Source organism: Eubalaena glacialis, chromosome 14 (genome assembly GCF_028564815.1).
Source record: "Eubalaena glacialis isolate mEubGla1 chromosome 14, mEubGla1.1.hap2.+ XY, whole genome shotgun sequence".
In the NCBI taxonomy this organism is placed as follows: Eukaryota; Metazoa; Chordata; class Mammalia; order Artiodactyla; family Balaenidae; genus Eubalaena; species Eubalaena glacialis.
The window spans coordinates 21,529,551-21,556,808 of NC_083729.1; the positions used below are offsets into that span (position 1 = coordinate 21,529,551).

At 49.3% G+C, this 27,258-nt stretch overlaps 3 protein-coding genes across 5 annotated transcripts; 1 reads left to right on the forward strand and 2 right to left on the reverse strand.

Moving 5' to 3' along the window:
• Positions 1-470: 470 nt before the first annotated feature.
• CGREF1 (cell growth regulator with EF-hand domain 1) lies at positions 471-12,118 on the reverse strand. Of its 2 annotated transcripts, none has more exons than XM_061211201.1 (6): positions 12,055-12,118; positions 3,149-3,239; positions 2,004-2,069; positions 1,846-1,916; positions 1,582-1,706; positions 471-1,385 (listed from the first exon to the last, which is right to left on the reverse strand). In XM_061211201.1, the coding sequence occupies exons 2-6, from the start codon at positions 3,226-3,228 to the stop codon at positions 942-944; spliced, it is 786 nt and encodes a 261-aa protein (XP_061067184.1). In that variant the 5' UTR covers positions 3,229-3,239; positions 12,055-12,118; the 3' UTR covers positions 471-941. The 2 variants fall into 2 exon arrangements, with proteins under 2 accessions (XP_061067184.1, XP_061067185.1); XM_061211202.1 differs by lacking the exon at positions 12,055-12,118 and adding an exon at positions 9,408-9,472.
• On the forward strand, positions 10,058-23,065 carry ABHD1 (abhydrolase domain containing 1). Its single transcript, XM_061210864.1, is given in 14 exon segments — positions 10,058-10,146; positions 11,789-12,327; positions 12,577-12,639; positions 15,733-15,948; positions 16,011-16,183; positions 20,096-20,256; positions 20,608-20,790; positions 21,007-21,052; positions 21,213-21,325; positions 21,460-21,633; positions 22,142-22,190; positions 22,288-22,360; positions 22,574-22,675; positions 22,798-23,065. Coding segments are annotated over 14 exon segments (2,193 nt in total). The 3' UTR covers positions 23,010-23,065.
• PREB (prolactin regulatory element binding) lies at positions 23,033-26,868 on the reverse strand. Of its 2 annotated transcripts, XM_061210577.1 has the most exons (9): positions 26,529-26,868; positions 25,786-25,978; positions 25,378-25,595; positions 25,108-25,188; positions 24,884-25,008; positions 24,512-24,685; positions 24,306-24,378; positions 23,954-24,113; positions 23,033-23,777 (listed from the first exon to the last, which is right to left on the reverse strand). In XM_061210577.1, exons 1-9 carry the CDS (start codon positions 26,661-26,663, stop codon positions 23,683-23,685), a joined length of 1,254 nt encoding a protein of 417 aa, XP_061066560.1. In that variant the 5' UTR covers positions 26,664-26,868; the 3' UTR covers positions 23,033-23,682. The 2 variants fall into 2 exon arrangements, with proteins under 2 accessions (XP_061066560.1, XP_061066561.1); XM_061210578.1 differs by lacking the exon at positions 23,954-24,113 and having other exon boundaries at positions 23,724-23,777.
• Positions 26,869-27,258: the final 390 nt, after the last annotated feature.

Genomic DNA, 27,258 nt, shown 5'->3' on the forward strand with positions numbered 1-27,258 from the left:
GGCGGAGCCTCTGCAGTCCAAATATATCTCCCCAATGACTGCCCCCGAGCCTGACCGCCCCACCCTCGCAGCCGCCTTGTAGTTAAGGCGGTGCTTCAGCCACAAATGTGACCCGGAATACAAAGCATTGCTTTCCCTGGGGGAAACCTGGTCTGAGGGCATATGCGAATTGGCGAATTTCCATATGGGAGTTGGGGCAGGGGGGTGAGGCCGTAGAATGTGATAAAAGGTATGGGCTTTAGGCTCAGACAGGCCTGAATTCAAATCTGCCACTTAATTAGCTATGGGACCATGAGTACATTACTGAACTCCATCTTCCCCAATTTCCTCATCTGCCAAATGGTGCTCATTCTGCCTGGTCATAGAATTATCGTGAGGATAAAATCACAATATGTAAAATGCCCAGCATGATGCCCAGTGTGTACTAGGTTCTCAATAAATGGTAATTATTAATATTTTCAGGGGTGGGGAGCAGATACAGGGTGATGGAGAAGATCTGCCCTGAACTGCAGGAGGCCATTCTAGTGGTTAAGCCCCAGGGAAAGGCCGAGCTCCCTTCCCCGGTGGGCTGCAGCTGGCTGTGGCCGAGCGCTGTACTCTGCTGTGTCTCAGCGCCATCTGGGAACGCTGGGTAAACTGAACTCCTGCCCTCCCAAGAGGACTGCCCAGTCCCGACCCCCTGCAGCCTGAGGTCAGGGCAGGCTGGACCAGTGGATCGATGGCCCAGAGGGATGGGTTCATTTGGTTCTTTATTGGTTGTCTGGGCCCTAAAGCTGCCCTTCAACTTAGGGTCTCCCTGAGCTGCACAGAAAGACCTGCCACCTACTGGGGCCAGGAAGGGGGCACAGAGGTGGTCGTTGTCCTAACATACACACCCTACCCTTCGGGGCTTATGTTCTGGCACTGAGACTTCTAGGGGTGCAAACCTGTATCCTCAAGGTTTATATCTCATCATTCTCCAGCTGAATAGCATGAACCTCAAGCTCATTTGGGGTTTTCTTAGACTCCAGTGTTTCCCTTGGAAGCTCTTCTCTCTCTCCAGTGTCCCTGGCTTCTACCTGTCTCCCAACCTCCCCTCCAGGGCCTGGGGCTTCTCTTGCAGCCTCTGCCTGTCCCCCAGCCTCCTGTACAGGTTCCAAGGACTCCCTCCTGGCCTCCACCTGTCCCCCAGCTTCTTCTCTGGGACCTGGGGCTTCATGTGCTTCTTGTCTTGATGGGCTTTTAGCCAACAGAGGCTGCCTCCCAACATCCTGTGGCTCTGGGGGCTCTTTGAGATCTGTGTGCCTCGGGTCCTCTCCGGGGAAGTTGACGAGCTCCGCAGGGGTCATGAGCCCATCCCCATTCAGGTCCTGGGTGTCCAGCACCTCATCCACTACCAGGATCACCTGTGGAAGGGTCTACAGTGACTGGAGATGCTCCCAGGAACCCTGACCCTCCCAACACACCCCTGCATCCCTGCCATGCAGGCTTTGAGCCCTCCTTTCACAGGGGATTCACCAAAAGAGTCATGATGAAAAAAACCAGAGCCCCAGGGAGCTGGGTCTTCTTCTGGGAGAAGGGCCCCCATCCAGCAGGGCTTACCGGGTTGGTGGTGGGAGAGTCAGAAGCTCCAGGGGCCAGAGTTGCTGTCAACATGGACAACAGCTCCAGGCCATCCAGCTGTCCACTCTGGTCATAGTCGTAGAGAGCAAAGAGGTAGAGGAGGACTAAGGAAGAGAGGCTGGGTCAGAAGAGGCATCAGGCGACAGGTGCGTCAGGCAGGAGTCGCGGGATGGCCCGAGGTCAGTCCCAGCTCTGGCTGCCCTGAGCCCCCCGTCCACTGGCCCCATCAGCCCAGCCCCTCACCCTGCTCCCGGCTCATGTGCTCCGGCTCCTCTTCCATCCTCTCTAGTCCCTTTAGGTAGCTCTGCAGAAGTCTGGCAGAAAAGCGGAAAATCAGCCCACGAGAGGCCAGTCTGCAGCCCCAGGCCTGGCCCTCAGGCGCCCCACCCCAGCCTACTCACTGAAGTTGCTCCTGGCCTGGCTGGAAGGGGTTGGGTAGAGGTGGATGCTGCACTTCAGGGTCCAGCCTGGAGGAGGGAGGGAAGCACCGGCCTTGCAAAGAGCCTCCTCTGAGGGCCCAGCCTCACAGCCTTCCATCCCCAAGCTCCTGGTAGAGTTCTCCCCCCAGACCCAAAGGGAGCTGCTTCTCCAGGTCCCCAAAAACCTTGTGGGGAGGAGGCCATTCTGGCCTCCTCAGAAGCAGAACCTTACTCCCCAGACTCTGCCTTTGCAGATTCCTAGCTTAGATGGTAAGTGAAAATCCCAATAAAACATCTGGTTTGGTGGAGGCCAGAGGAAGCCGCACCTAGTAGACACAAGTTGGAGACCCAAGAAACCAGCATAGTGGGCGGCAGGACAACATGCATCATGGCAACCCTTCCTCTGTGATGCTGGGAGCCGAGGGACAGGTCTCTGGCTGAGCCTGGTGGCACTGCCCAGTTTTACACAGACCCGATTTGCTCCATGACACAAAGTGGACTCTTTTTTACCCCAAGTTGAGGGCATATATGTTGGTTTTGTAGTTTCGATCTGCTCAGGGGCTTTTTGTCAGTCTTTAAAGCTCAAGATTTGCTCGCAGTTCCGGACAGGGATCCCTGTTTGCCCAAGTCAATCCAGATGTGTGATGCCAGAGAGCTGGCAGGAGCTGTTACAGCAACTTTTGTCACTGCTGCCAGCCCTTGCTGCTGTGGCTGTATCCATCCCCCGACCCCACCCAGCATATCCACTGCATAGTATTAATACACAAAACCTCAAGAAAGATATTCAAATAAAATAGAAGTGATATGCTAATGATCTCTATTTCTTTGGAGCTTCCACTATAAGGTCTTGATAAGAGGACTGCAGCCCCTTCCCAAGCTCATAGCCTCACATCTCATTGGAAATGAGCTCCCGGTTTCCAAGTGAGTCCAGCAAACATGTGTCGATGCCCACTTTGCAGAGGGCACTCTAACAGGCACAAGGCAGAAGCTGAGGTGGTGGGGATGATACAGACGTCAGGGAGCGTACACCCAGTCTCCCGCCTCCCAGAGGGGCCCACAGCATACCTCCGATTCTCCAGAGACCCCCCTGCTCCCAGCCCACGGCCCTGCCCCCTGAATCCCGTTACCTTGTGGTGCCGTCCTTGGGAGCAGCCTGACTCAGGGGCGGCAGCAGCAGTACTAGCATTCTCATCGTCACAGATAACATCCTTCCTGTAGCTGGAAGTAGGAACAGGGTTAGGGAGTCAGAGGGAAGCGGTGTCTGCCACAGAGGGGGGGATCGGTGGGTTAGACAGGAACGCCTCTCTCCCTGCCTCTACCTGCCACCCAGGTGACAGGACTCCTGTGCAGGGAGGAGCCACACACGGACATCAGGAACTTGGCTCAAAATAAATCTTATTCCGGATCCAGCATGTAAAGCGCATAACGCAGACCTGTGCTGGGGGAAGCTGCGCTGCGGGCAGGAGCACCCCACTCCTCTTGCCCTGCCAGTGCCCCAGGTGCTCGCAGAAGTGCAGTTTAAGCACATATGATGTAGTTCAGTCCACTCATTTTACGAGTGGAAACTAGTTCAGAGAGGATAAGAAAAAGGCCAAATTAGAAGTGCATAGAGTCACAAAAAGACCAAGCCTTAAACAGGGAGGGAAACAGATTGTTGGTTTGTATCTATTAAAAACTCACTGAAGAACAAATCAAAAGAGACTCCTTGAAATAGGTCTACACTCAGGTAGGGCTTGAAAACACAACAAATCAGGGTCAATCCAACAGTGGTCCCAAGAATTGCTATTTATTAAACACAGGAAAACCAGATCCCAATAGAAAGGAAAAAAACAAAAACTTTCCTTTAGACCTACATTGTGTAGGCCCATTGGCAGCACATCACTTGATTAAATGAAAATAGTCAAATAGAGTATCTATCAATGTGCAGAGCATGAAGCTTTCCAATTAGTCCCAGGATTGTGTACATATCATGTGAGTTTCGGAGGAAGCAGAAGCCCTCCAGAGCTGAGGCCTGAGACCTCAAACTCATCTTTAGGAAGACAAATCATCAGGTGCTTGATGGTCTAGAGCAGAGGATCAGGAACCCTCTGAAATGGTACCCTACACTTTGGCTGGCATTGAATTTTCCTGGAGAAAGGTGCATAGCTTTCAGCAGATTCTCAAAGAGTTCCATGACCCTGATAAGGTTCAGAACCACTGCAAGGGAGGACATCAGCTTCCTAAGAGCTCTTTCTAGAGGCAGTGAGCAACTGGCCAACAGGTAGATACATGTGTAGCTGTGCAAACAGAGCTGCCTTGAGGAAGAAGCAGCACAACATGGAAGTCCACAAGAAGGTGAAGCTCCCGAGAGTCATAGAAACTGTCTCCGTTTTTCTAGACATACGTTGGCCCCAGCAGATATAGTGAGTCTACGTAGTTTGTAGACTAAGACCTGCCGCAACCAAAAAAAAAAAAAAAAAAGCATCATGGAGGAGATAATAGGGGAAAAAAAAGAAACTAAAAATTAAATAATTAAAAAGGAAGACAAATAGAAAGCATAAAATAAGATGGTAAAAATAGATCCAAGTATATCAGTAATCGTAAAAAACATAAATTGTATAAACTCATCAGTTAAGAAATAGAGATTATCAAAAGGTACATAAAACAACATACAAGTTACATGCAATTTTCAAGAGATTAACCTAAAAAGTAAAGTCACAGAAAACAAAACGGTGGAAGAAGGATATATAAAGCAATACTAGAGGAAAGAAAGCTGGCATAGTTTTATTGACATTAGAATAAATAGAATTTAAGGTGAAAAGCATTATTATAGATAAAAAAGTATCATGACAAAATGCACAAAAGTTTAATCCCCTAGGAAGATGCAATGATTCTGAACCTGTATGTACCTAATAACATAGCCTCAAAACACCTAAAACGAAAACTGGCATAACACTATCACCTGTTAGAATGACCAAAAAATCCAGAACATTGACAATACCAAATGCTGACAAGGAGGTTGAGCATCAGGAACTCTCATTCATTGATGGTGGGAGTGCAAAATGGTACAGTCACTTTGGAAGACACTTAGGTGATTTCATTCCAGACTAAACATGTTCTTACCACACAATCCACCAATTAAACTCCTTGGTATTTACCCGAAGGAGCAGAAAACTCATGTCCACACAAAAACCTGCACGCAGATGTTTATAGCAGCTTTATTCATAATTGCCAAAATTTGGAAGCAACCAAGATACCCTTCGATAGGTGTATGGATAAAGAAATTGTGGTACATCCAGACAAAGAATATTATTCAGTGCTAAAAAGGAATGAACTATTCAGCCATGAAAAGACACGGAAGAATCTTAAATGCATATTACTAAGTGAAAGAAGCCAATCTGGAAAGGCTACACACTGTATGGTTCCAATTGTATGACATTCTGGAAAAAGCAAAACTATGGAGACAGTAAAAAGATCAGTGGTTGCCAGGGACTGGGCGTGAAAGGGATGAATAAGTGAAGCACACAGGATTTTCAGGGCAGTGAAAATACTCTATATGATATTATAATGATAGATACGTGTCATTATAGATTTGTTCAAACCCAAACAACACCAAGAGTGAACCCTAAGGTAAACTATGGACTTTGGAATGATTACGATGTGTCAGTATAGGTTCATCAGTTCATCGTGTACCCCTCTGGTGGGGCACGTTGATAATGGATGAGGCTGTGCATGTGTGGGGCAGGAGGTATATGGGAAACCTCTCAATTTTGCTGTGAACCTAAAACTATTCTAAAACAAATAAATTCTTTAAAAAAACTGGCATAAACACAATCAGGAAAATCGAATCTGCCATTATGGTGGGAGAATTTAACATACCTCATACAGTATTTGAAAGATTAAGCAGACTAAAAATTAGTAAGAATGTAGACGATTGAATAAAATATTTTCTAAGCCTGAGCTAATGAACAAATAGAGAACCCAACTCCAGTCACTTAGCAAATACATTTTCTTCTCAACACATGTGGGATATTTATAAAAACTGACAAGCAGTAGGCCAAAGAATATGGCTCAGCAAATACTAAAGAATCAGTCTCATACTGTTACATGACTAAATGCAATTGTATTAGGAATCAGTAACAAAAATGATGTAAAAATCTCATTTATATAAAAAATTTAAAAGGTACACTTACATATGGGTCAAAGAAGGATATCATAATGGAAATTGTTGAATACTGAGAATTGTATAATACTGGGAAAACATACATCAAAACAAGGTATGTAGCTAAAGCAGTATTAAAGGGGAAGTGGATTGGGGAATTCCCTGGTGGTCAAGTTGTTAGGACTCGGCGCTTTCACTGCCAAGGGCCCAGGTTCAATCCCTGGTCAGGGAACCAAGATCCCACAAGCCGGGACTTCCCTGGTGGCGCAGTGGTTAAGAATCCACCTGCCAATGCAGGGGACACGGGTGAGAGCCCTGGTCTGGGAAGATCCCACATGCCGCAGAGCAAGCAACTAAGCCCGTGTGCCACAACTACTGAGCCTGCACTCTAGAGCCTGCGAGCCACAACTACTGAGCCCACACACTGCAACTAGTGAGCCCACATGCCACAACTACTGAGCCCGTGTGCTGCAACTACTGAAGCCCACGCGCCTAGAGCCCGTGCTCCGCAACAGGAGAAGCCACCTCAATGAGAAGCCCTCACACCACAACAAAGAGTAGCCCCCCACTCGCCACAACTAGAGAAAGCCCACATGCAACAACGAAAACCCAATGCAGTCAAAAATAAATAATAAATAAATAAATAAAATTTTTTTTATAAAAGAGAGAGAAAAGATAAAACTTCTTTAAAAAAAAAGATCCCACAAGGTGTGTGGTGTGGGGGTGGGGGGAATATATATATACACATATATATATATACACACATATATATATACATATATATGTATAGGGGAATTGGATTGACTTAAAAACTTATATTAGAAGAAAGGCCAAAAGTTAGTGAGTTAAGCTTCCGACTCAAGAAGCTAGTAAAGGAGAATAAACTTAAAGAAACTAAAAGAAATGAATAATAAAAGATAGAAGAAATTTAAAATATAATAGAGAGCAGCAATAAAGTCAAACAACAGTGTTTCTTTAAAAGAACTAATGAACTACAAAACCCCTGACAATTTTCATTAAGAACAAAGAGAAAAGGCACAAATAAACAATATTAGGCATTAAAAGGGGGCATAACTACAGGAATAGAAGAAATTTGCAAACTTAGCAGATATAGCCATTTTCCCAGAAAAACTTAACAGTAAAACTGACATCAAAATAAATAGTAAATTTTAATAGTCCTATAACCACTGAAGAAATTGAATCAGTGAGTATTAACCTATATTGTTTGAGGAACTATAGACGTGAACTATTTCTGGAGAGTAATCTGCAAATGTGTATTAACTGCCATAAAACCCCTACCCAACAATATCATCCTGGGGATTACGTAAGGAAAAACACAAACGGAAAAGAAATTATAAAGATATTTATAGCTGTGCTATTAATATTAGTCAAAGAACTGTAAACAACTGTAACATTTAGGTAATGGTTAAGCAAATCATATTATGTGACAGAGCCATTAAAAATGATAAATATTTCATGGGACTTCCCTGGTGGTCCAATGGGTAAGACTCTGAGCTCCCAATGCAGGGGGCCTGGGTTCGATCCCTGGTCGGGGAACTAGATTCCGCATGCATGCCTTAACTACGAGTCCGCATGCCACAACTAAGAGTCTGCATGCCGCAACAAAGAAGCCCGCATGCTGCAACTAAAGATCCCGCATGCCACAACGAAGATCCCGCGTGCCGCAACTAAGACCCAGTGCAGCCAAAATAAATTAATAAATATATTTTTTTAAATGATAAATATTTCAAATTCATGTTTTAAAGGAAAAAATTGACAGATTTGAACATATCAAAAGTTTAAACTTCTGTATTATGAAAGACACCATGAATCAAGTTCAAGAAGACAAGTGATGGGGGACTGGAGGGAACAGGGTTCAAGGCTATTTGGATTTTCAGCAGGGTGGAGTTCACCACCCCCACCCCCAGCAGAGGCTTGGAGACAGAGATCTCCGTAGAGACCCCACGGAGACTGAGTGGAAATCCAAGAACGGCAGAGTTATGTGCCTAACCCGTGAAGATTCGAGAGAAGGCCCTGCCCACAGTGTTCTTGGCGGTTAGGAAGCAATGGCTTAGAGAGGGTCTAGGCAAGTGGACAGGAGGCCTGCCTCACCCAGTTCTTGGTATCCAGCGTGCTGCTGGTTTGAAAAGAGGGGTCTGAGGGCTCCAGGCTCTAAGGTGGAAGGAGGGGCACGAATCGGCTGAGAGGGCCAGCTGGCCAGAAGAGGCCAAAAGGAGAAGGCCAGAAGATATAGACCCTGGACTGGATGCTGCAGAGGACATCACGGGAAGCACCAGCCGAAGTCAAGACCTTGAGTGACAAGGACCAGGAAGGCGAGCCTTTGTAGGGAAGCAAGTGTAAATATAAGTTTATAGAGTAAACTTTTAGAGTAAGGGCAACCTTATAGAGTAAGGGCAAATGGTACTCATTTCTTTAATATTTATTGAGCACCTACTATATGTGAGGCACTATTTTATAAGTAAGATGATAATATTAGGTAAAATTACCTATTATTTTTCCTCCTTAAAGCTTACATATTTAGGTAAGTAGGAAATGATACAAATGTTAAAGCAATGATGAAGAGAAAAACAGAGAAACACAGAATTGCTAAGGAATAGGTGGCATAGCCCAAAGTTTAAGGGTATGGGCCCTAATCTCTGGCTGCCTAAGTTCAAATCCAGGCTCTGCAACTCACTGTGTGCCTCCTGTGTTTCAGAACCTCAGTCTGTTAACATGAGGTGGATGAGAGCACCTCTCGGGGTGTGGTGAGGATTAAATGAGACAAGACGTGTAAAGCGCAGTGCCTGATTATACAATAAGGCATTTTCCTTCCAGAAGTTTTTCTGGATTGCTCTGTAGTAGCTTCACACCATCCTGGTCTCCCCACCTGGATACCCTCAAATTGCTTTCTCCTCCCATCTGTTAACTGCCAGGACCTAGGCTAACAGGAGGCACAGGAGTAATTTAAATCCCTCAGAGCTGTCAAAACCTATTATCCAGGCTTAATGTGTTATCATCACTAGGAGTTGCCTTTTAAAAAAGGACATTTGGAAACTACAAAGAATGACTCTGGTGGTAGCAGTTCAGGGATAAAGGGGAAACACCTATCGGATCCCACTAATCCAGTCACTCACTCATTAGGCCAACTGTGCTGGTTTGAAAAACATCTACCAATTCTTTCTTGTGGGAAGTAGCTGGAGTTAAATTTGCCTTTCCTTGTATATGATCTGGACTTAGCGACTCACTTCAAACGAATAGCAGAAATGACGCCATGTGACCTCCAAGTCTGAGTCATAAAAGGCAACACGGTTTATGCCTGTTTCTGGTTCTCTCTCTCCCTCTCTTGACATGCAGATATGCTTCTCTGGAGCTCTGAACCACGAAGGAAGAAGTTTGCCACGCTGAAAAGACCATGTGGAGAGAGCACAGAGGGATAGGGATGCTTGAGGAGCCCCAGTTGCTCTAGCCTCCAGCTGCTCACTTCCCCACCCAAGGGCCAGGCAGGTGAGAGAGCACACCTGTAGATCATTCCAAGCCCCAGCCTTCGAGCTGCCCCAGCCAACACTGATGGAGCAGAATTGAGCTTGCCTTCCCAGCCCTACCCAGAATGTACACTCATAGGCAAAGTCAATGTTATTGTTTTCAGCCACTGAGTTTTGAGGTGATTTGTCAAGTTGTCATAATGATTAGAACTGCCTTCTTGCAGTCACACAGGGCCCTGCTCTCAAAAGGGCCCTGGGCTTAGTCTAACGCTCTGCTGTCTCTGTCTTGAAATTCTTAATCTTATTTTTGCACTGAGCCCTGAAAAGTAAGACCTGGTCCTGAATCCCGCCCACATGAATTACTCTTACTCTCCTCCTCTTGGCCCTATGTCACATGTGTGCAACTATTCAGCATGTGCAGTGGACAGAGGACAGAGCTATGGAACCAGCCAGATCCAGGTTCAAATCCCAGCTCCACCACAGACTGTCCCCGTGACCTCGGGTAGGTTAATTACCCTCACTAAACTTATCTGCATAATGGAGATAATAATAGTATTTACGTCACAGAGTTACAGTGAATACTAAATGGATAATGAATTACTCATTGCACAAGGAGTCTTATTCTTGTCCCTGCCTCTGCTATCTTCTCGATTTAAAGAACTCTCCATACGCAGAGTACTCTTCCTTTGCTGGAACTCCACTGCTCCAAAACCTTCAATGGCTCCCTATTTCTATTACAGTCCAGAGTCTTCGCCTGGACATTTAAGGCCTTCTACAATCAGATATCAAGTTACCAGTTTAGACTCATCTTCCAGTGCTCCATTATACTAACACTCTGCTTCAGAGGGGTTACTGGAGTCTGCGGAAATACTTTTCGTTTTCACTTTGCAGTGCTTTTGCCCAAGCTGTTCCACCCTTTACCTGGAACATCCTGTGCCCTCCTGACAACCTTAGCACTCTGGTTGCAGCCCACTTCAGAAACAAATAATTGCATGTGGACTTTTCGTGTCATCTCAGTAATATTCTCCTAAGTCATGCTTCCAAACGTGACATTTTTAGTACAGGTAACTCACCGCTATTATTTAGAGGAAGTCAGGCTAAGGCACCTCAAGTAATGTGTAATGAGGTTGGTGTAATGTGATTTCTTCACACTTTCACATTTCTAACTACAGTATTTACAAAAGCTTTTACGAGCAACAGAAATAAAGCAGCTATTGAACAACTGCCTGTCAAATAAAAACGTTCCTAATCATTTTCTATAACGTGCGTAAACGTAATTTACCCTAATGACCACAGAAAAGCCACCACAACTGCTAGAGTTGTGATATAATTCAATAAAGTTATTCATTCACATCACACACACACACACACACACACACACACACTCACAATGATCCTCTAGCCTCTGATTTCTTCAAGCCTTTGCACCAGTGCATGGGAGGAGAGCCTGGCCTTGGAGTTAGACCTCTGATCAAATCCAGCCTCTCACAGGACTAACAGTGTGATCTCAGCAGGTGTCTTCGTGTCTCTGAGCTCTGGGACCTTCACTTTAAAAAATGAGGATAGTGGTATCTATCTTGTAGGGGCTTGGGGAGGATGCAATGGAATAATGTAGGTTGAGTGCATGGCAGTGAGCAGATGCTCCCTGAGTATTTCAGAGACTCTAGGATGTGGCAGGGCCTTTTCTCTTGCTTGACTTCCCATCCAGTGCAAAACTGCTTGCACAGCATGCCTGACAGTGGCCATCAGCCTCCACTGGACTTTCCAGGACAGAAGCCTACCACCCACAGGGCACGCATTCCATTTCTGCCTAATTCAAACTGTCGGAAGTAATTCTGAGCTCAATCCTCTCCCTTAACTTATCTCTCCAGGGCCGCCTGTGACTCCCAGCACCTCCCACCCCCCGGCGCAAGAGAAGAGGCACTGGCTATACAGCCAAACGGGTCCCACACCTGAGAGCTGGGCTCCCCCTGCCACTTCTAGCTGGGTGATAACCTCGGCCCCTCCCCGGTCCCCCTTTTCCTCCGCTGTCAAATGAGGATGAAACTCCTGCCAGCCTCCCCCCTCCCCGGGACTGTCAAGAGCAACGAATGAGACACCAGAGGGAAAAGCCCTTGGGGGACTGTGAACCACCCTCATCACAGCGAGGGAGCTCAGGCCTCGCTTTCCAGGCCCTCCCTCTACGTGCTCTCAGCGGTAACCTCGGAGAGGCGCCCAGAGGCGACAGCCAGCGCTCCGGCGGCGTCCGAGCCGCAGGGGATGCGGAGGGACTGCGCCTTCAGCCTCCGACCTGGAGGCCAGGAGACCGCCCCTGCCCGCGGTCCCGCCCCGCGGCGCCCAGTATTCCCGGCTGCCCGCGGCGGGGTCCCCGGCCCCCAGCCCGCCAGCCCCGGGCGGGGCTCGCACCCACCTGCGGCGGCGCTGCGCGGCGCGGGCCGGGTCCGGCTGGGTCGTCGCTCGAGGCTGTGCGCCGCCGCGGCCGCCGCGCCTCGGCTCCCGCCGCCCGGCCCTCCCCCGGGCCGCTCCACGTGGCTGCTCCACGTAGCCCTCCCGGCTGCGGCCGCCGCCCTGGCCCGGGCAGAGTCCGGAGCGCCAGCGCCGTGGCCAGGGTCTCCGCCCCGCCCCGCCTGGCCCGCAGACCCCGGCCCGCGGCGGCCCGCACCGGGCGAGAGCGAGCGTGTGCGTGAGTGCGTGCGCGTTTGACAGGCACAGACAACTAGAGAGAGAGAGAGGCAAAGAGACAGGTGATGAAGCTGGTGCGTAATGAGAAGCACGTTTAACTGGGGGCTCCCTCCCTGCTGGGACCCAGATGTGTGTGACAAGATAGAATGTGACTTACTGTTAGCCTGTGTGATTGTGACTGGTGTATGTGGCTGTGTGGATGAGAGACTTGTGACGCGGTAGGGGGTGTTTCGTGTGGCTGTGCATCCAGTATGGCAGTACTTGAGAGAGTATGGCCGATGTGTGACCGTCCGGGTGTGTGACCGTACAGGACGTGAGTGGTGTGTCTGTTAGGGTATCTGGCTGAACTCTTCCTGAGCTGTGATGCTCAAGTGACACCCGTGACTGTCGGTTTCCGGTGAAGGTATCACTGTGTGACTGTGACTGCACATCACTGAGAAGTGGCTCCATATGAGCCATGGTGGGGGGAGGGGGGCCTGGGAAAGTATCAGCTTAAGGGTGACAGTGGCAGTTGTTTGCCAGCACAGTGTTGCAGTGTGTGGCTATAGCTTTGTGGTCAAAATGCAGTGTCACCAGTTTTCTCAGAGCAGCCAGTTCCTCCACCCAGGCTTCAGACTACTTCCTCACCCACTGGCTCAAAGACTTAGTTCGTTGAGTGCATGACTTCTTATCTCTCTGTAATCTTCAACTTCTCCCTCCCCATCAGCTCCTTCCCATCAGCATCCATCCACAACAACAAACTCACTCTCATCAAAGTCACGCTGTCCTCCTTCCTGTGGTGGACAGGTGGATACTGCTGGACACTACCTCCTTGGGTCATGGTATCATTGGTTTTGGCAATACCGTTCCTCTCTCTTTAGTCATTTCTTCTTAGTTTCTTCATGTGTCGGAGCTCCTCTGGGCTCTCTCCTCATTCCCCACCTGCTCATGTGTTCTTCCATTCACGTAGCTTCCATCACTATCTCTTATGGGTTGAACTGTGTCCCTCAAAAATTCATATGTTGAAGTCCTAACCCCCAATACCTCAGAATGTGACTTTATTTGCAAATAGGGTAGTTGCAGATATAATTAGTGAAGATGAGGTCATACTGGAGTAGGATGGGCCCCTAATCCAGTATGACTGGTGTTCATATAAAAAGGGGAAATTTGGACACACACACACACACACACAAGGAGAACAGCATGTGAAGATGCTGGCAGAGATTGGAGTGAAGCTTCTACACACCAAGGAATGCTGAAGATTTTCAGCAAACCACCAGAAGCTAGAAGAGAGGTATGGAACAGGTTCTTCCTCACTGCTCTCAGACGGTACCAATCCTGCTGACACCTTGATCTTGGACTTCCAGTTTCCAGAACTGTGAGACAATAAATTTCTGTTGTTCAAGACAACCAGTTTGCAGCACTTTGTTATGGCAACCCTGCAAGCTAATATATCATCTAAATGCTGATAACTACCATATCTCAAATTCCAATCTCTGAGCCCCAGACCACTTCAGGAACTGAACAGCCTACTGATTTGTGCCCGATCTTAATTTTTAAAGGTGACTGAGTGACAACCCAGAGAGGTCAATGCCATTGAAAGAAAAGTTTAATGTTACAGTTCCCTTAGGAAGAAGAGGCACAGCTCACCACACAGGACCACAGAGGGAAGCACCAGTGTAGGTCAGAAGGCAGAAAGGAACAAGGGGAAGGCACAGGCCACAGCTTTTATTAAACTAGAAAAGCAAGACAAGGCAGGTTGAACAGTTTAGGGTTGGCTAGTTTTAATAACTTCAGAGAGCTTTGGGGCATAGGGGCTGTCCCTAGTTGACTGGTCCCTGGTCCTGGGTTTATCTAGGAAAGGGAAAATATTGGTTTGGTATGTGAGAGTTGGTTAAAGGAAGTGGTTCAGAGTATGGCCTCTGGATTGCAGGGGAGATGTGAACAACTTTGGCTGTTAGTTTGGTCCTGTGATTAATGGATGCCAAAGAGACAAATTCAGAAGCTAAGAAAACACAATTAGAACACCTACCAGCACCCCAGACGTGTCTGAATCAGAATGCATCATCTCCCTCCTCAAAACTTCCCCTCCCCCCCCCCCCCCGGCCTCCCTATCCCAATGTTACCACCATGCATCCCTGAATCTATGCAGTCAGAAAACTGGGGGTCGTCCATGATTCCTCCTTCTTCCCCCACCTCCAACCTACTACCAAGTCCTATCAATTCTGCCTCCTATCTTAAAGATCTTCACGCCTCTCCCGAGCTTTCCCTCAGTCCGGGCAGCCCTGGTCCATGCCAAATTTCCGTTAACAGCCTCCTAATTGGCCTACTTTTCATCCCCCTCCAATCCATTCTCAAAGTAGCCTGAATGATTCTTCTAAAATATAACTCTGATCATGTCGCCCACCCCTTCTTAAAACTCTGATGGCTTTCCTCCACCCTTAGGATAAAGCCTAACATCCTTTATGCAGCTGCCCACAACCTGATTCCTGACCATCTCACCTGCTCCAGCAACACCAAATTTCTTTTGGTTCCTTTAAGAAGTCTCTCACATCCAGGCTTTTGCTTGTGCTCTTCCCTCTCCTGGAACAATTACTCTCTCCCCTCCTCCACCTTGCCTTGGAAACTACTACTTATTTTTTGATTTCGCCTTAAATGTATTGTCATTTAATATCTGGGTGTGCTTTCTCTGATCCATGGAGTCTGGGCACCCTCCCTGGGGCTCCCACTGCAGCTAGTACTTCCCTTATCTAGCACCATGGTCTGTTGCAGGGGTTCAACCCTGATTACACATTTGAGTCTTCCAGAGAGATTTTAAGTTGTTATTAATACTTAGGCTCCTCTCCAGACCAACCATAACAGCGGGTGGGGCCTGGGCACTGCTAGTTTTAGAAACTCACAGATAATTCCACTCTTCAGTCAAGGTTGAGTCATTGCTCTAGTAGATTACTTACTTGTTTCCATATCCCAATGAAGACAGGAACAGCATCCCAAGTGCCCAGTACAGAGTGGGTGATGAGTTAAGTATCTATTTTACTTGTTACAGGGATTGTATGAGACAGCGTAGAGTGACACTGGACGAGTGGCTTTAACCCACGTGTGTGTGACTCTGTGCGGAATGCCACTCACTCAAGTAGCTGAAACTTGACTACGTGACACTGTGGGATGTCGGTGTGAATGATCGTGTCCAGTGTGTAAGGGCCACTGTCAGTGACTGAACACTACGGCAGTGGAGTGGTGTGACCACGTCAGTGGCTGTGCTCTGTGTGTGACTGACTGAGAGGCTGGGGGACTCTGGCCAGGCTGTCAGACTCGCCGCTCCGGGGCAGGGTTTGAGGAAGAAGGAGCTGGAGCTGCCCCTCAAGATGGCGGCTGCGGGGAAGGCCGCTAGTCCTCACAAGAGGCCGCAGGGCCGGTGACCGCGAAGCGGAAGCAGGAGCCGCAGAGGCGCGAGACCCGGCCCGCGAGCGGAGAGGCCGCTCGCAGGACACTGGGGTCAGCTCCGCGCAGACCGCCCAGGCGCGATCCACCCACACCCTCGACGTCCTAGCACCGCCCCTCGCCACGCCCGCCGACGGGAGCACGGGCGGTGGGCGGGGCCCGGGTCCCCGAATCGCCGGGCAGTGCGGGCGGAACCCGCACAGTCTGTCCAATGGCGTGTAACGGGCCGGGCCCAGCGCGCACCTGCGGGCCCACTAATCGAAGCTCAGGCGTCAGAGCCAGTCAAGAACTTGGGAGTGGAGACTCAGCAACGCGAGAGGCTGAGCTCCTCCCTGGGCCCCCAAGATGACAGCTGGACACAGTCCTTCTCTCTGCTTTTGGGACTTGGCGCTGCCCTCTACTTGGGCTACTACTGGGCATGGGTGGCCCAGGAGGGTGCGGGTCCAGAGCTCTCGCCGGCGGGTGTAGGTAACTCGAGTCTGAGGGCAGCTTCCAGCAGGGGCTCGAGCCCTTTGTGGAGGCTGGCTGGGTGGGGTCTCCTGGCCCAGGTGAAATTTGACGCCACAGCCGCACCACCACTCCGGTCCCGCGCTCCAGCCAGGCTCAGCTTTGCTACTATCACCTAATGGAGAGTCGGTTCTTTGCCTGCCTGGATTCTCTGCATCCCGCGTACTCCCCATGCCAGCTGGGCCTTTTAGGCATCGGAGGGGTGCTGCTGCCGATGATGTGGACAAACACTTGCGGAAAAGCGGAGTGGAAGGCATCCTGAGGTGTCAGGGAGATATGCACACTATCTTTTTCTTTTTAGGCAGTCTAGATGAGCTTCTCATTAGTTGCTCTGAATGAAGGAACCAGTTGGTGGGGTGGTGGCTAACTCCCAACATCATCCCATCAGCTTAGTAGGACCTTGCTTCTCTGAAGGACTGGCGGAGGTTCCCCGCCTAGCTCAGGACTAATGGATAACCCTAACTATCCTTGCTCCTTCAGCCCTGTTTTAAGTTCTAGGCTCTCCATGTAGAGTGCAATGGAAAAGTCCGAAGAGGATGATTTTGATGAACTTGGAAATTTTATTCTCACTGAAATTTACCTCAGTTACATAGCCACAAAAATCTAAATCTTTTAATTTTCATTAAACTCGGTTCTAAGTAGCTGAGTCTAACAAGAAACCTATTGATTCAAGCCCTTTAAAAAGATCTATAGGGAAATTTAATGTTACCTCAACTTTTCTGTATTTTCAGAGCTTTATACATCCTATGTATTGTTTATAGAATACATGTGCCTTAGTAAAACAATTTTAAAAATCCAAACCTCACAATACCCTATAAACCTTACCTTTTATGCCTGATTTGGAAAGTCAGTCATTTCAGAACAGAGCTGTCCTGAACTAAACATTTTCCTTTGCTTACAACCAGCCACAGAGAAGTCAGAGACCTCTGCCACTTTATACTCCAAATCCTTCTTTGATTTCCAAATACTGGTTTAAATGCAGGGAAAGTGTCATTCTGGACACTCTGAGGACATGCAGTTTGGATTGTCCAGCATGGTAATGGATTGGGATTGATTCATCCACAGTGACTAATGGCATTTAACTAATTAATTCTCAGGGATAAGTCAAGAAACACTTCACTAGAGTTAAAATGAAACTAACCCACATACATCAAACCTGTGATTTATTAGCACCTTGTTCTACACAACTGAGCTGTTTGACCAAAGATTTAATAAATTGATAACTCAAAATCTTGGCAACTAGGAGGTAATATAGTAAAGTGACTAAGAGCACAAACTCTTAGTTTCAATCCCAGCTCCATTGCTAACTAGCTTTGGCACATTTTGTGACCTTTGACGACTTACTCAATATTCAAACACGTTCCCACAGGGGGATCATAATACCTATCTCAAAGAGCTATTGTGAAAGTTATAGGATATAATCATGTAAAATGCTTAGCACAATACCTGGCACATAAGGAGCACTCAACAAATCTTACTAGTATTAGTGGTAATATAATTATTTTTTACACTTTTTAATAGAAGTATAGTTGATTTACAATGTGTTAATTTCTACTGTACAGCAAAGTGATTCAGTTACACAATTTATATACATTCTTTTTTTATATTCTTTTCCATTATGGTTTATCACAGGATATTGAATATAGTTCTCTGTGCTATATAGTAGGACCTTGTTGCTTATCCATTTCATATATAATAGCTTACATCTGCTAACCCCAGCCTCCCACTCCATCCCTCCCCAACCCCCTCCCCCTTGGCAACCACAAGTCTGTTCTCTATGTCCGTGAGACTGTTTCTGTTTCGTAGATAGGTTTGTTTCTGTCATATTTTAGATTCCACATATAAGTGATATCATATGGTATTTGTCTTTTTCTGACTTCACTTCGTATGGTAATCTCTAGTTGTGTCCATGTTGCTGCAAATGTGTGTGGTTTTTTTTTAATGGCTGAGTAGTATTCCATTGTATATATGTACCACATCTTCTTTATCCATCTGTCAATGGACATTTAGGTTGTTTCCATGTCTTGGCTATTATGAATAGTACTGCTATAAACATAGGGGTGCGTGTATCTTTTTGAATTAGAATTTTGTATGGATATATTTTGTATGGATTGCTGGATCATACGGTAATTCTATTTTTAGTTTTCTGAGGAACCCCCATACTGTTCTCCATAGTGGCTGTACCAACTTACATTCCCACCAACAGTGTAGGAGGGTTCCCTTTTCTCCATATCCTCTCCAGCATTTGTTATTTGTAGAGTTTTTAATGATGGCCATTCTGACTGGTGTGGGTTGTTGCCTCACTGTAGTTTTGATTTGCATTTCGCTATTAGAGTCGTTGAGCATCTTTTCATGTGCCTATTAGCCATTTATATTTCTTCTTTGGAGAAATGTCTATTTAGGTCTTCTGCCCATTTTTTCTTTTTTTTTCTGCCCATTTTTCGATTGGGTTGTTTATTTTTGTTGTTGTTGAGTTGTATGAACTGTTTGTATATTTTGGAAATTAAGCCCTTGTCAGTCTCATTGTTTGCAAATATTTTCTCCCATTCTGTAGGTTGACTTTTCATTTTATGGTTTCCTTTGCTGTGCAAAAGCTTGATTAGAAAAAGCTTGATCTGTAAAAGCAGATGTAAGCTTGATTAGGTCCTATGTGTTTATTTTTATTTCTATTGCCTTGGGAGGCTGACCTAAGAAAATATTGGTACAATTTATGTCAGAGAATATTTTGCCTAATATCATAATTATTATTCCACTTTGCCTTTTGCTAGCTGTGTGACTTTGGGCAAACATCTTAACCTGTCATAGTTTCTTATAATAAGGTTGGGTTTAGCCTAGTGCCAGCAAATAGCATACAATGAATCACAGGTGTTATTATTCCAGGGCTTAAGACCCAGGGTACGAGTCACAACAGTCACAGTACCAACCTGGCCTCTCTAGTTCATAATTTACGTAGCCCCTTTTGACTGCGAGATAGGAATCTGGTCCTTGGGTCCCTTCAGGCTTGCAACAGAAATGCAATTTCTATTTCTTGAGTCTGAGGCCTTCTGTCTTTGTACAGCATACTCCCCCCTCATAAGCCTTCTTTGTGGCTAGGCCCTCTCATTCACTTGATGTGTATCCAGAAGAACCAAGCAGAGAGGTTGAAAGACAGGGCTAAGTGCCCAAAGACCTCATCTGGCCCACCATCCTATCCCTGTTACCTTCCTCCTGGCTGGCATGAAGAAAGAGAGAGTCTGTTCCCATTGGGACTATTCCTCCTTTAGAGTATGGTCTAACAGCAGGGGCTGTTAAGTAAGAAAATGAGGTGGTGCGGTACAAAGAAGCCCTTCAGCAGCGAGCACATGCAGTAGGGAATGGGAATATGCAACAATGGAATGCTAGCTCCAGCATGACCGGAGCTAGTTTTGAGATGAGAGTGTGGATAATTCGACTGGCAGAAGTGTAGACAATTCAAAAGGCAAAAGTCACAGATTGAATGGTGCTGCATTTCTTCAGCCTCTGTCCAGGATCCCAACCTTTCCTGCAGATTAGCTGGGCAACTTATTTTATATTACCTGCTCTCTCCAAAATGGGTTTGGGGCATGGATAGGTTGAATGTGGAAGTCGGTTCAGGGGCGATTCTGGAGAGGTAACACTCTAGGACTGGAGTTGGGTCCCTAGTGGGACTGTCTTAACAGAGGTGACTTGACCATTCCAGATTGAGGTATGCTAGATTCCTCACGCCCAGACAAAGCAGTGCCCTCCAGGCTGGCCTCTGGAAAGGGGTCACTCTGGTATCGGGTACCTCACTGGCTTGGTGCAAAAATCAGGGGAGTGAGGCACATTGTGTTGTGTGGTTACAGAGGCCACAACTGGTGACTGGGTCCCAGTTTCTGGCCTTCCTGGAGCAACACTGTCCAGTCCCTGTGGAGACTTTCTACCCTACGCTCTGGTGTTTTGAGGGGCGGCTACAAACCATCTTCAGAGTCTTACTGCAGTCTCCGCCTGTAGTCCCTTACTCAAGGTAAGAAGGGACAGATGGGGGTGAACATGAAGCTGCAAGTACAGCGGAATCCTACTCATGTACCTCTTTTAAAATGGGGGTAACCTTTGCCCCATCTACCTCAGTGTGCTAAGGGTAACCAGAATGGCTATATGGAAAGGCTATTTAATTGCACAACCATGAGGAAATACTCAAATCTTTTATGTCCCATTATACCTTGTTACAGTCTTAATGTTTTGCATAATGCATGCCCTCAAATGATGCTGGTAACTTGTGGGAGCTGTTTGGGGAGGGAGAGGAGGGTGTAAAATCTTTCGAAGTACATGGAGTTCCTAATAGTATCTTTCTGTGCCCTTTTCTCCAAAACCACAGGGAAGTTCTCGAAACCCCGGATAGAGGACAGCTCCTCCTAGACTGGGCCAGCCAGCCTAACAGCAGTCAATATCCTGACCCTACCACCCAGCCCATTGTATTACTGCTTCCTGGTGTCACAGGCAGTAGTCAGGAGACATATATCTTGCACCTAGTTGACCAAGCTTTGAAGGATGGCTATAGGTAAGGATGGACACAGCCCAGCGGAAGTGGGTGGTGTCTGATAACTTATAATTGTGTGTTAGGGGTCGGGGGAGGGTCAATTCAGACCCTGCTAGCTATGGGGAGGAGGTGCCATAGGAAGGGCACCTTTTGACCGAGGCCTTTCTGAAACCTACCAAAAAGGGGAGAGGAGCCCTTAGGGACGGTCTGCCTAACATGTACCTGTGTGTGCCACAGGGCTATCGTATTTAAGAACCGGGGCTGCCGTGGGGAAGAACTGCTGGCGAGTACCCTCCTTCCTCGTAGTGGCCCTTCACCCCACTCCCTTCAGAGACCCTGGGCCCTGGGCCTCAACCTACCTGTCTTCCATTTCTTGAGCCCTTTCACTTTTCTGCCTTCTGGTCAGGGCCTCCTTCCCTACCCAATGATCCGGTTTGCCTCAGACCTACAGGGCCTTCTGTGCCCGCAACACTGAAGATCTGGAGACAGTCGTGAACCACATAAAGAGCCGCTACTCCCAAGCTCCACTGCTGGCTGTGGGCATCTCTCTTGGAGGGTAAAGGCTGCCTGCACTTAACCCAAAGGCCCAGTCTTCCTTTTTCTCTTTCCTCCTCCATGTTCTCTCCCGTTCTCCTGTTCCAACTCGCCAATACAAACCCTTCTTTCATGGCCCCTGGTCCAATCCTGCAGGATATTAGTGCTGAACCACCTGGCTCGAATGGGATGGGCTGCGGGGTTGGTGGCAGCACTGACTCTACCTGCATGCTGGGATTCCTCTGAGACCACCTGCTCCCTGAAGACCCCACTGAACTCACTGCTCTTCAATCAGCACCTCACTGCTGGGCTCTGCCGAGCTGTGAACCAGTAGGGTCTTGACAAGTGGAAAAGGGAAGCAGACAGGGTAGGATGGCAGACATGCCACGTTCTCCCAGTGCTCGGGTCAGTTCCCTATCTGGATTTTCTCACTCGTGAGATAAGACAGAGGCTGGCTCTGGGTCAGGTCCAGGAGTAGAGCCAAAGCCCTATGTGTTCTTTTTTTTTAATTTTTTTTTTTTGGCTGCGTTGGGTCTTCGTTGCTGCGCGCAGGCTTTCTCTAGTTGCGGCAAGCGGGGGCTACTCTTTGTTGTGGTGTGCGGGCTTCACTGCAGTGGCTTCTCTTATTGCGGAGCACGGGCTCTAGGCGTGGGCTTCAGTAGTTGTGGCTCGCGGGCTCTAGAGCACAGGCTCAGTAGTTGTGGCACGTGGGCTTAGTTGCTCCGCGGCATGTGGGATCTTCCTGGACCAGGGATCGAACCTGTGTCCCCTGCATTGGCAGGCAGATTCTTAACCACTGTGCCACCAGGGAAGTCCCACCCTATGTGTTCGTTTGCAGAAACAGAAAGGTGATGGAAAAGGTGGTGAATGTAGACTTTGTGCTACAGGTAGTCTTTCAACTATCCCCTCTCTGCCCAAAACTGTTCTTCCAACGCCTTATTCCCTATCCTCATCCTAGCCTATCCCACCCGCCACCACCTGCAGGCCCGCACAATCTGCCACTTTGATGAGCGCTACACAACTGCGGTCTTTGGATATCAAGACTGTGCTGCCTGAAGTTGAGACACAGATATAGAGAACAAACGTATGGACACCAAGGGGGGAAAACTGCAGTGGGGTGGGGATGGTGGTGTGCTGAATTGGGCGATTGGGATTGACATGTATACAGTGATGTGTATAAAATTGACTGATATATATATATATATATATATATATATATATATATATATATATATATATAAATGAATGAATGAACGAACGAATGAATGAGCTGCCTATTACCGAGCAGCAAGCCCAAGAACCAAGGCAGATGCCATCCAGATCCCTGTGTTCTGCCTCAATGCAGCTCATGACCCCTTCTCCCCAGTCCATGGTGAGCACCTGGGATCTGGATGCTTTAGGCCCCAGGGGAAATGGGCCATGCAGTGCAAGTGGAGAGAACCTGGGCTCTCAGCAGAGGCCAGGGTTCCTGACCTCCTCTCCAACCCCTCCTAGCCCTTCCCCTACAGGCTGCCCAACATTCTCCCCACGTTGCACTGCTCATCACAGCTCGGGGTGGCCACATCGGCTTCCTGGAAGGATTGCTCCCCTGGCAGCGCTGCTACATGAGCCGCCTCTTGCATCAGTATGCCAAAGCCATCTTCCAGCACCCAGCAGAGATGCTCAGCCTCAGGGCACCCACTCCTTCTGAGGGAGGCAAAAGCTGACAAGAGTACCATCTGGAGCCTCAGTTCAGTCTTCACTTGTTTATTAAATATCAACTTTTCCTGCCTAATGCGCTGAAGTTCATTTTCCCTTTTCTCAAGGCTAGGGTAGACTGTCCAGGAATTTACTGCATATTTAGCCTGGCTGGCTTGGAGCTACCAGCTGAACCCAAAGATTACTGCCTGGTCCTTCCTTTTGCCCCTTCCTTCCCTAATACCAAGTCCCAGGCCAGTGCTTGCCCCAGCAAATGCCAGGGGCTCATGTGAAGAGCAACTGGCCACGAGGCTGTGAGGGGAGGAGAAGAAAACGACTGTTTCTGCAGGAAGGACAGCACTGCCTCCAGGTTCTTGGGCATCTTCACATATTTCTGGAGAAAGGACAAGCTCAACTATGGAGGCTCTGGTAGGCAGAGGGAAGGAGACAGGTGGTGTGGCCTGGCCTTCAGACACCACTGTCCTGGGCGGATCCACAGATGACGAATGCAAGGTTCCCAGGACTCAGTGTCGCACAGGGCCACAGCCAAGCTTTAACTGGAAAGGGCAGGCATTGCCCGTTAGTCTCATCAGAGGCAACCTCAGCTGCGGACCCAGATGGAGCGAGCAGTGGGCTACAGGCCTCCACACTGGTCTGGAAGGTGGCAGTGTCCAGGCCCCTGGCTCCCTGGGAGCAGGGAGGCTAAAGAAAAGCTGGAAAGGCCCTCTGGAGCAGCAGGATGGTCATAACGATAAGCCCGACACACAGCAGCAGCAGCAGCCATACAGGAACACTCCCTGCAAGGGGGGAAGGGAAGAAGTCAGGAGGCAAAGGAGCATCACAGCCCAGAGAACAGAACCATTCAAGAAGGGGGTAGATGGCTACAGATAAGCATCCCATTCTCCAGGAGGCAAGTTTTTGCTACAGCGAAAGCTGGGGTGGTTCCCCCACCCCACCCACCCCAGTGACTCACGTCGTGAGGGCAGCAGGTGTAGCTGGCAACGGCTATCAACAGCCACAGAAAACAGAGCAGTTTCCTGGGACCCAAGGAGCTCTGGACCACGACCCTTCTCAGGTAGAAAGGCCACATCCGTCACCACGATGCCATGGGCCTCCTTCACGTAGTACAGGCGCTGGGGACAGGAGGAAAACTAGTGAGGGGAGGCCCAATTCGGAACATTCCTTCTGGAAAACACGGCCTCTGCCCCAGAAGACTTTCCCGCTACGGGCTGGGCCAGACTCCTTCCTGCACACTCAGTGCAGAAGCAGGCCTAGAATCCCCACCCCAAAGAGCCCTCAGGGCTGTGCCCACCTCCACCCATTACCTGGAGAGAGAAAGCTATGTAGATGGCAACAGAGCCAGTGACCGTGCCCAGGCCTAGGAAGGTGCCCGATTCACTGCAACAAACAATAAAATGCTCGCTGTCCTGGAGTCTGTGCAGCAACAACAGTCCTCAGGGACTCAGGCAGCACATCTCCCTGAGCTCCCCCTGGTCCCCCCATACCCAGCCAAGCCACCACTGTCTCACACCTGACACTAAGGCAGGAGACGACTTCATGGCCACAGGACTTGGTCCGAAGGGGCAAGAACGTGGAGCCATCCCAGGCTGTGAGGTAGCAGGGCGGGGGCTGGCGCAGACGCTTGTGGGGAATCTGCACCGTGAAGAGTCGCAGCCCAGCAGGCTGGTCTGGAACCTGCCCAAACCTGGGGGCCGGGCGAGAAGCTATTCAGCTCTTGGGGCCTGCCCAACCCTCCTCAGAGGTGTGTGCCCTCCTGCACCCTGGTCAGGCCTAGAGTAACACCCGACAGGGCTCCGATCCTCCCCAGCTTCCCCCCAGTCTCCTCCCACTCCCCCCCCATCTAGGCTGTGCCTCTTTCAGCCACCCTCCGGGGTCCTCACACCTGCAGGCCTGGTAGCGGTAAGGCGTGTTAGAAAAGGTGGGTCCGTTCTCTTGCCAGTGCAGCTGTGTCACCAGCTGATCCTTCTGCCACACGGAGGCCTTAAGGTCCCAGCCCACAGTTACCAACTAGTCAGGAATCAAGATTCCAAGGATGGACAGTTAGGGCATTCACTTACTGGACAAACAGCATAATCACCTACCTTCTCCACCCTCTCAACTCCTCACCTTGCCATCAGGCCCCAAAGCCAGGTCCTCAATCTCCCCTTCGTGGGCTCTGAACTCCAGAACTTTCTCCAAGGTGGGTACCTGCAGCCAAACCACCACCATAGTTAACCTAGGTACCCGGCAAGAGCGCAATGATACTCACCCCTCTTCTCTACTAATGGCCGCTCAGTGCAGGCTTCACTCCCAAGTTCCCCAGAACCCATGTTCAGTTTCTCACAATTCTGGCCTTGCTGCTACTGACACTCATTCTCTAACCTCCCCAAACCACACCTTCCAGACACGAACGTAGCCATCCGTCCCTCCAGTGGCAAGCAGGGTATTATCATGGTTGAAGCATACAACTTTCTGCAGTGGATCAGGGCCGAAGTCTGTCTGCACCGCCTGCAGATTCTCTACGCTGAATTCTACCTCCTCCTGGTGGGTTTCAGCTCCAGACTTCTCTGCCGGGGCAGCCCTTTTCCTTTGTCGAGGCCCCTGCTCCTTGGAACCTGCAACACAAACAGCCTGCCAGGTTCCAGGTTTCTAAAGTAAGTAGTACTGGCCCCCTCTCTAGTGGTGAACATCGAGCTTCTCGCCTGCTACCATAACCCCACTTCCAGCCCCACTTCGTCAGAGGCCAAGATGAGAGAGATCTTACTTATTTAACCCTCTTCCCAAAGCTAGAGAGAGGGCTCTCACCTGCCTTCTCTGCCTTGTTTTTGCTCTTCTGCTGATGGGTCTGGAAGCGCAGGAGCTGACAGTGGGCATCCTGCCCCGCAGCAAGGATGTTACCGGCCAGCGCCAAGTTCATGGTGGCCCGTGTCTCTGTGTCATGGGAGTGTAGTAAGGAGGCGCTAAGGCGCCCATTAATCTGCTCCAGTTGCAGAAAGTGCTGTGGGAGAGGAAACCAGGATGAGGTCCAGAGAGCACCTCAAGGGCAAACTTACATCCTATAGTCTGATGCCCTACCCCTTTGCTAACTACACTTTCTAGTTTAAAAGACTTTTTGCAACCTTTTTTTCTTTTTTGAGCCTCACGAATCTGTACAGCAAACAAGCCTCTAGTTTGCAGAACAATATGATAACGCTCAGAAGAGTAAAGAAACCTAGATTATATTTCACTCGCCGCTCCTATTAGGCAGGCAGACAAGTCTATGTGGCCTCCCTGGAAAAAGCCAGGATAAGACTCCTGGTGCTAATCCTGAGGTCGAACTGAAGCGTTCCTGCCTAGGTAGCGCCGTGTGCAGTTTTCACTTTATCTTAGGAGCGTCTCAATTGACCGGTGAGTGAGTTCTCGATTGAAATTCGCGCCGGGACGCCCGGCATGCCGGGGTTCCCACCCGGGAGGGGCCGGGTCCGAAGCAGGGGTGCGGCCGGTCCCCAGACCCTTCCAGAATCGCCCTCAGCCCGTGGCGCGACCCGGCCCAGTGGCACTGTACTCACCACGCCGTTCTTTATGCCGGTCTTGGCGGCGCCTCCTCCGCCCGCAGCGATGAGCAGCCCAGCGCTGGGGTCGACCTGAAGCGCGTACAACGGGAACGGGGCCCGGTAGAGCTCTGGCGCCCGGCGCCGACCCATCCCGCTCGCCCCGCGCTTCACTGTCTGCGCCGAGGCACCGGGGACATGCCGCGCCCGGCCTTCGACTGCTGCTCCGGTCGCTGTTGACCTTGGTTCGGTCGCCGCCGGGAGGACTCCAGACCCCTCTCACAGCCGCCGGGTTGCCGAAACTCTAACTACACACAAGGCTCCCTATCACTGCCGCGGGCCGCCTAACCCGGTCTCGCAGACGCGCAAGGCGCAGGCGCACCGAGCCCGCACTCCTCGCGCAGGCGCAGAGCCGCCAATACGCGTCAGCACTAGCCGGCTGCGGGCAGGCGGAGCCCCAGCTCCAGGATGCCGTTCTCCGCCCGCTTGTGACGGCAGACTCCGCCATCTTTTTGCGGGGCGTTGGGGGCGCGCACCAGCTTCAAGAAAATGTCTTGTTCTGCAGGAGCGGGGTGGGTGGGGGCGGGGACGGGGTGTGCTAATGAAGGTTAAGGAGGGTTAATAAGCCTTTAATAAAGAAATCCGTGGATTAGGACTGTCCACACTTCAGGAGTGATACGCAGACTCGTGAAGCGCAGCCTTTACGTTTACCCCAGAGACGAAGTGATTTATCCAAGGTCACACTCCG

Excerpts from the sequence above, each read along its gene's own strand:
- PREB (XM_061210577.1), bottom strand. The coding sequence starts at position 26,663 with ATGGGTCGGCGCCGGGCGCCAGAGCTCTACCGGGCCCCGTTCCCGTTG. Across the intron at positions 24,114-24,305 it reads ACATAGCTTTCTCTCTCCAG|CGCCTGTACTACGTGAAGGA; the intron begins GTAATGGGTGGA and ends TCCTGTCCCCAG. Across the intron at positions 23,778-23,953 it reads ACACCTGCTGCCCTCACGAC|GGAGTGTTCCTGTATGGCTG; the intron begins GTGAGTCACTGG and ends CCCCCCTTGCAG.
- CGREF1 (XM_061211201.1), bottom strand. The coding sequence starts at position 3,228 with ATGTTATCTGTGACGATGAGAATGCTAGTACTGCTGCTGCCGCCCCTG. Across the intron at positions 2,070-3,148 it reads CCCAAGGACGGCACCACAAG|GCTGGACCCTGAAGTGCAGC; the intron begins GTAACGGGATTC and ends TCCCTCCTCCAG. Across the intron at positions 1,917-2,003 it reads CCAGGCCAGGAGCAACTTCA|ACTTCTGCAGAGCTACCTAA; the intron begins GTGAGTAGGCTG and ends CTTTTCTGCCAG.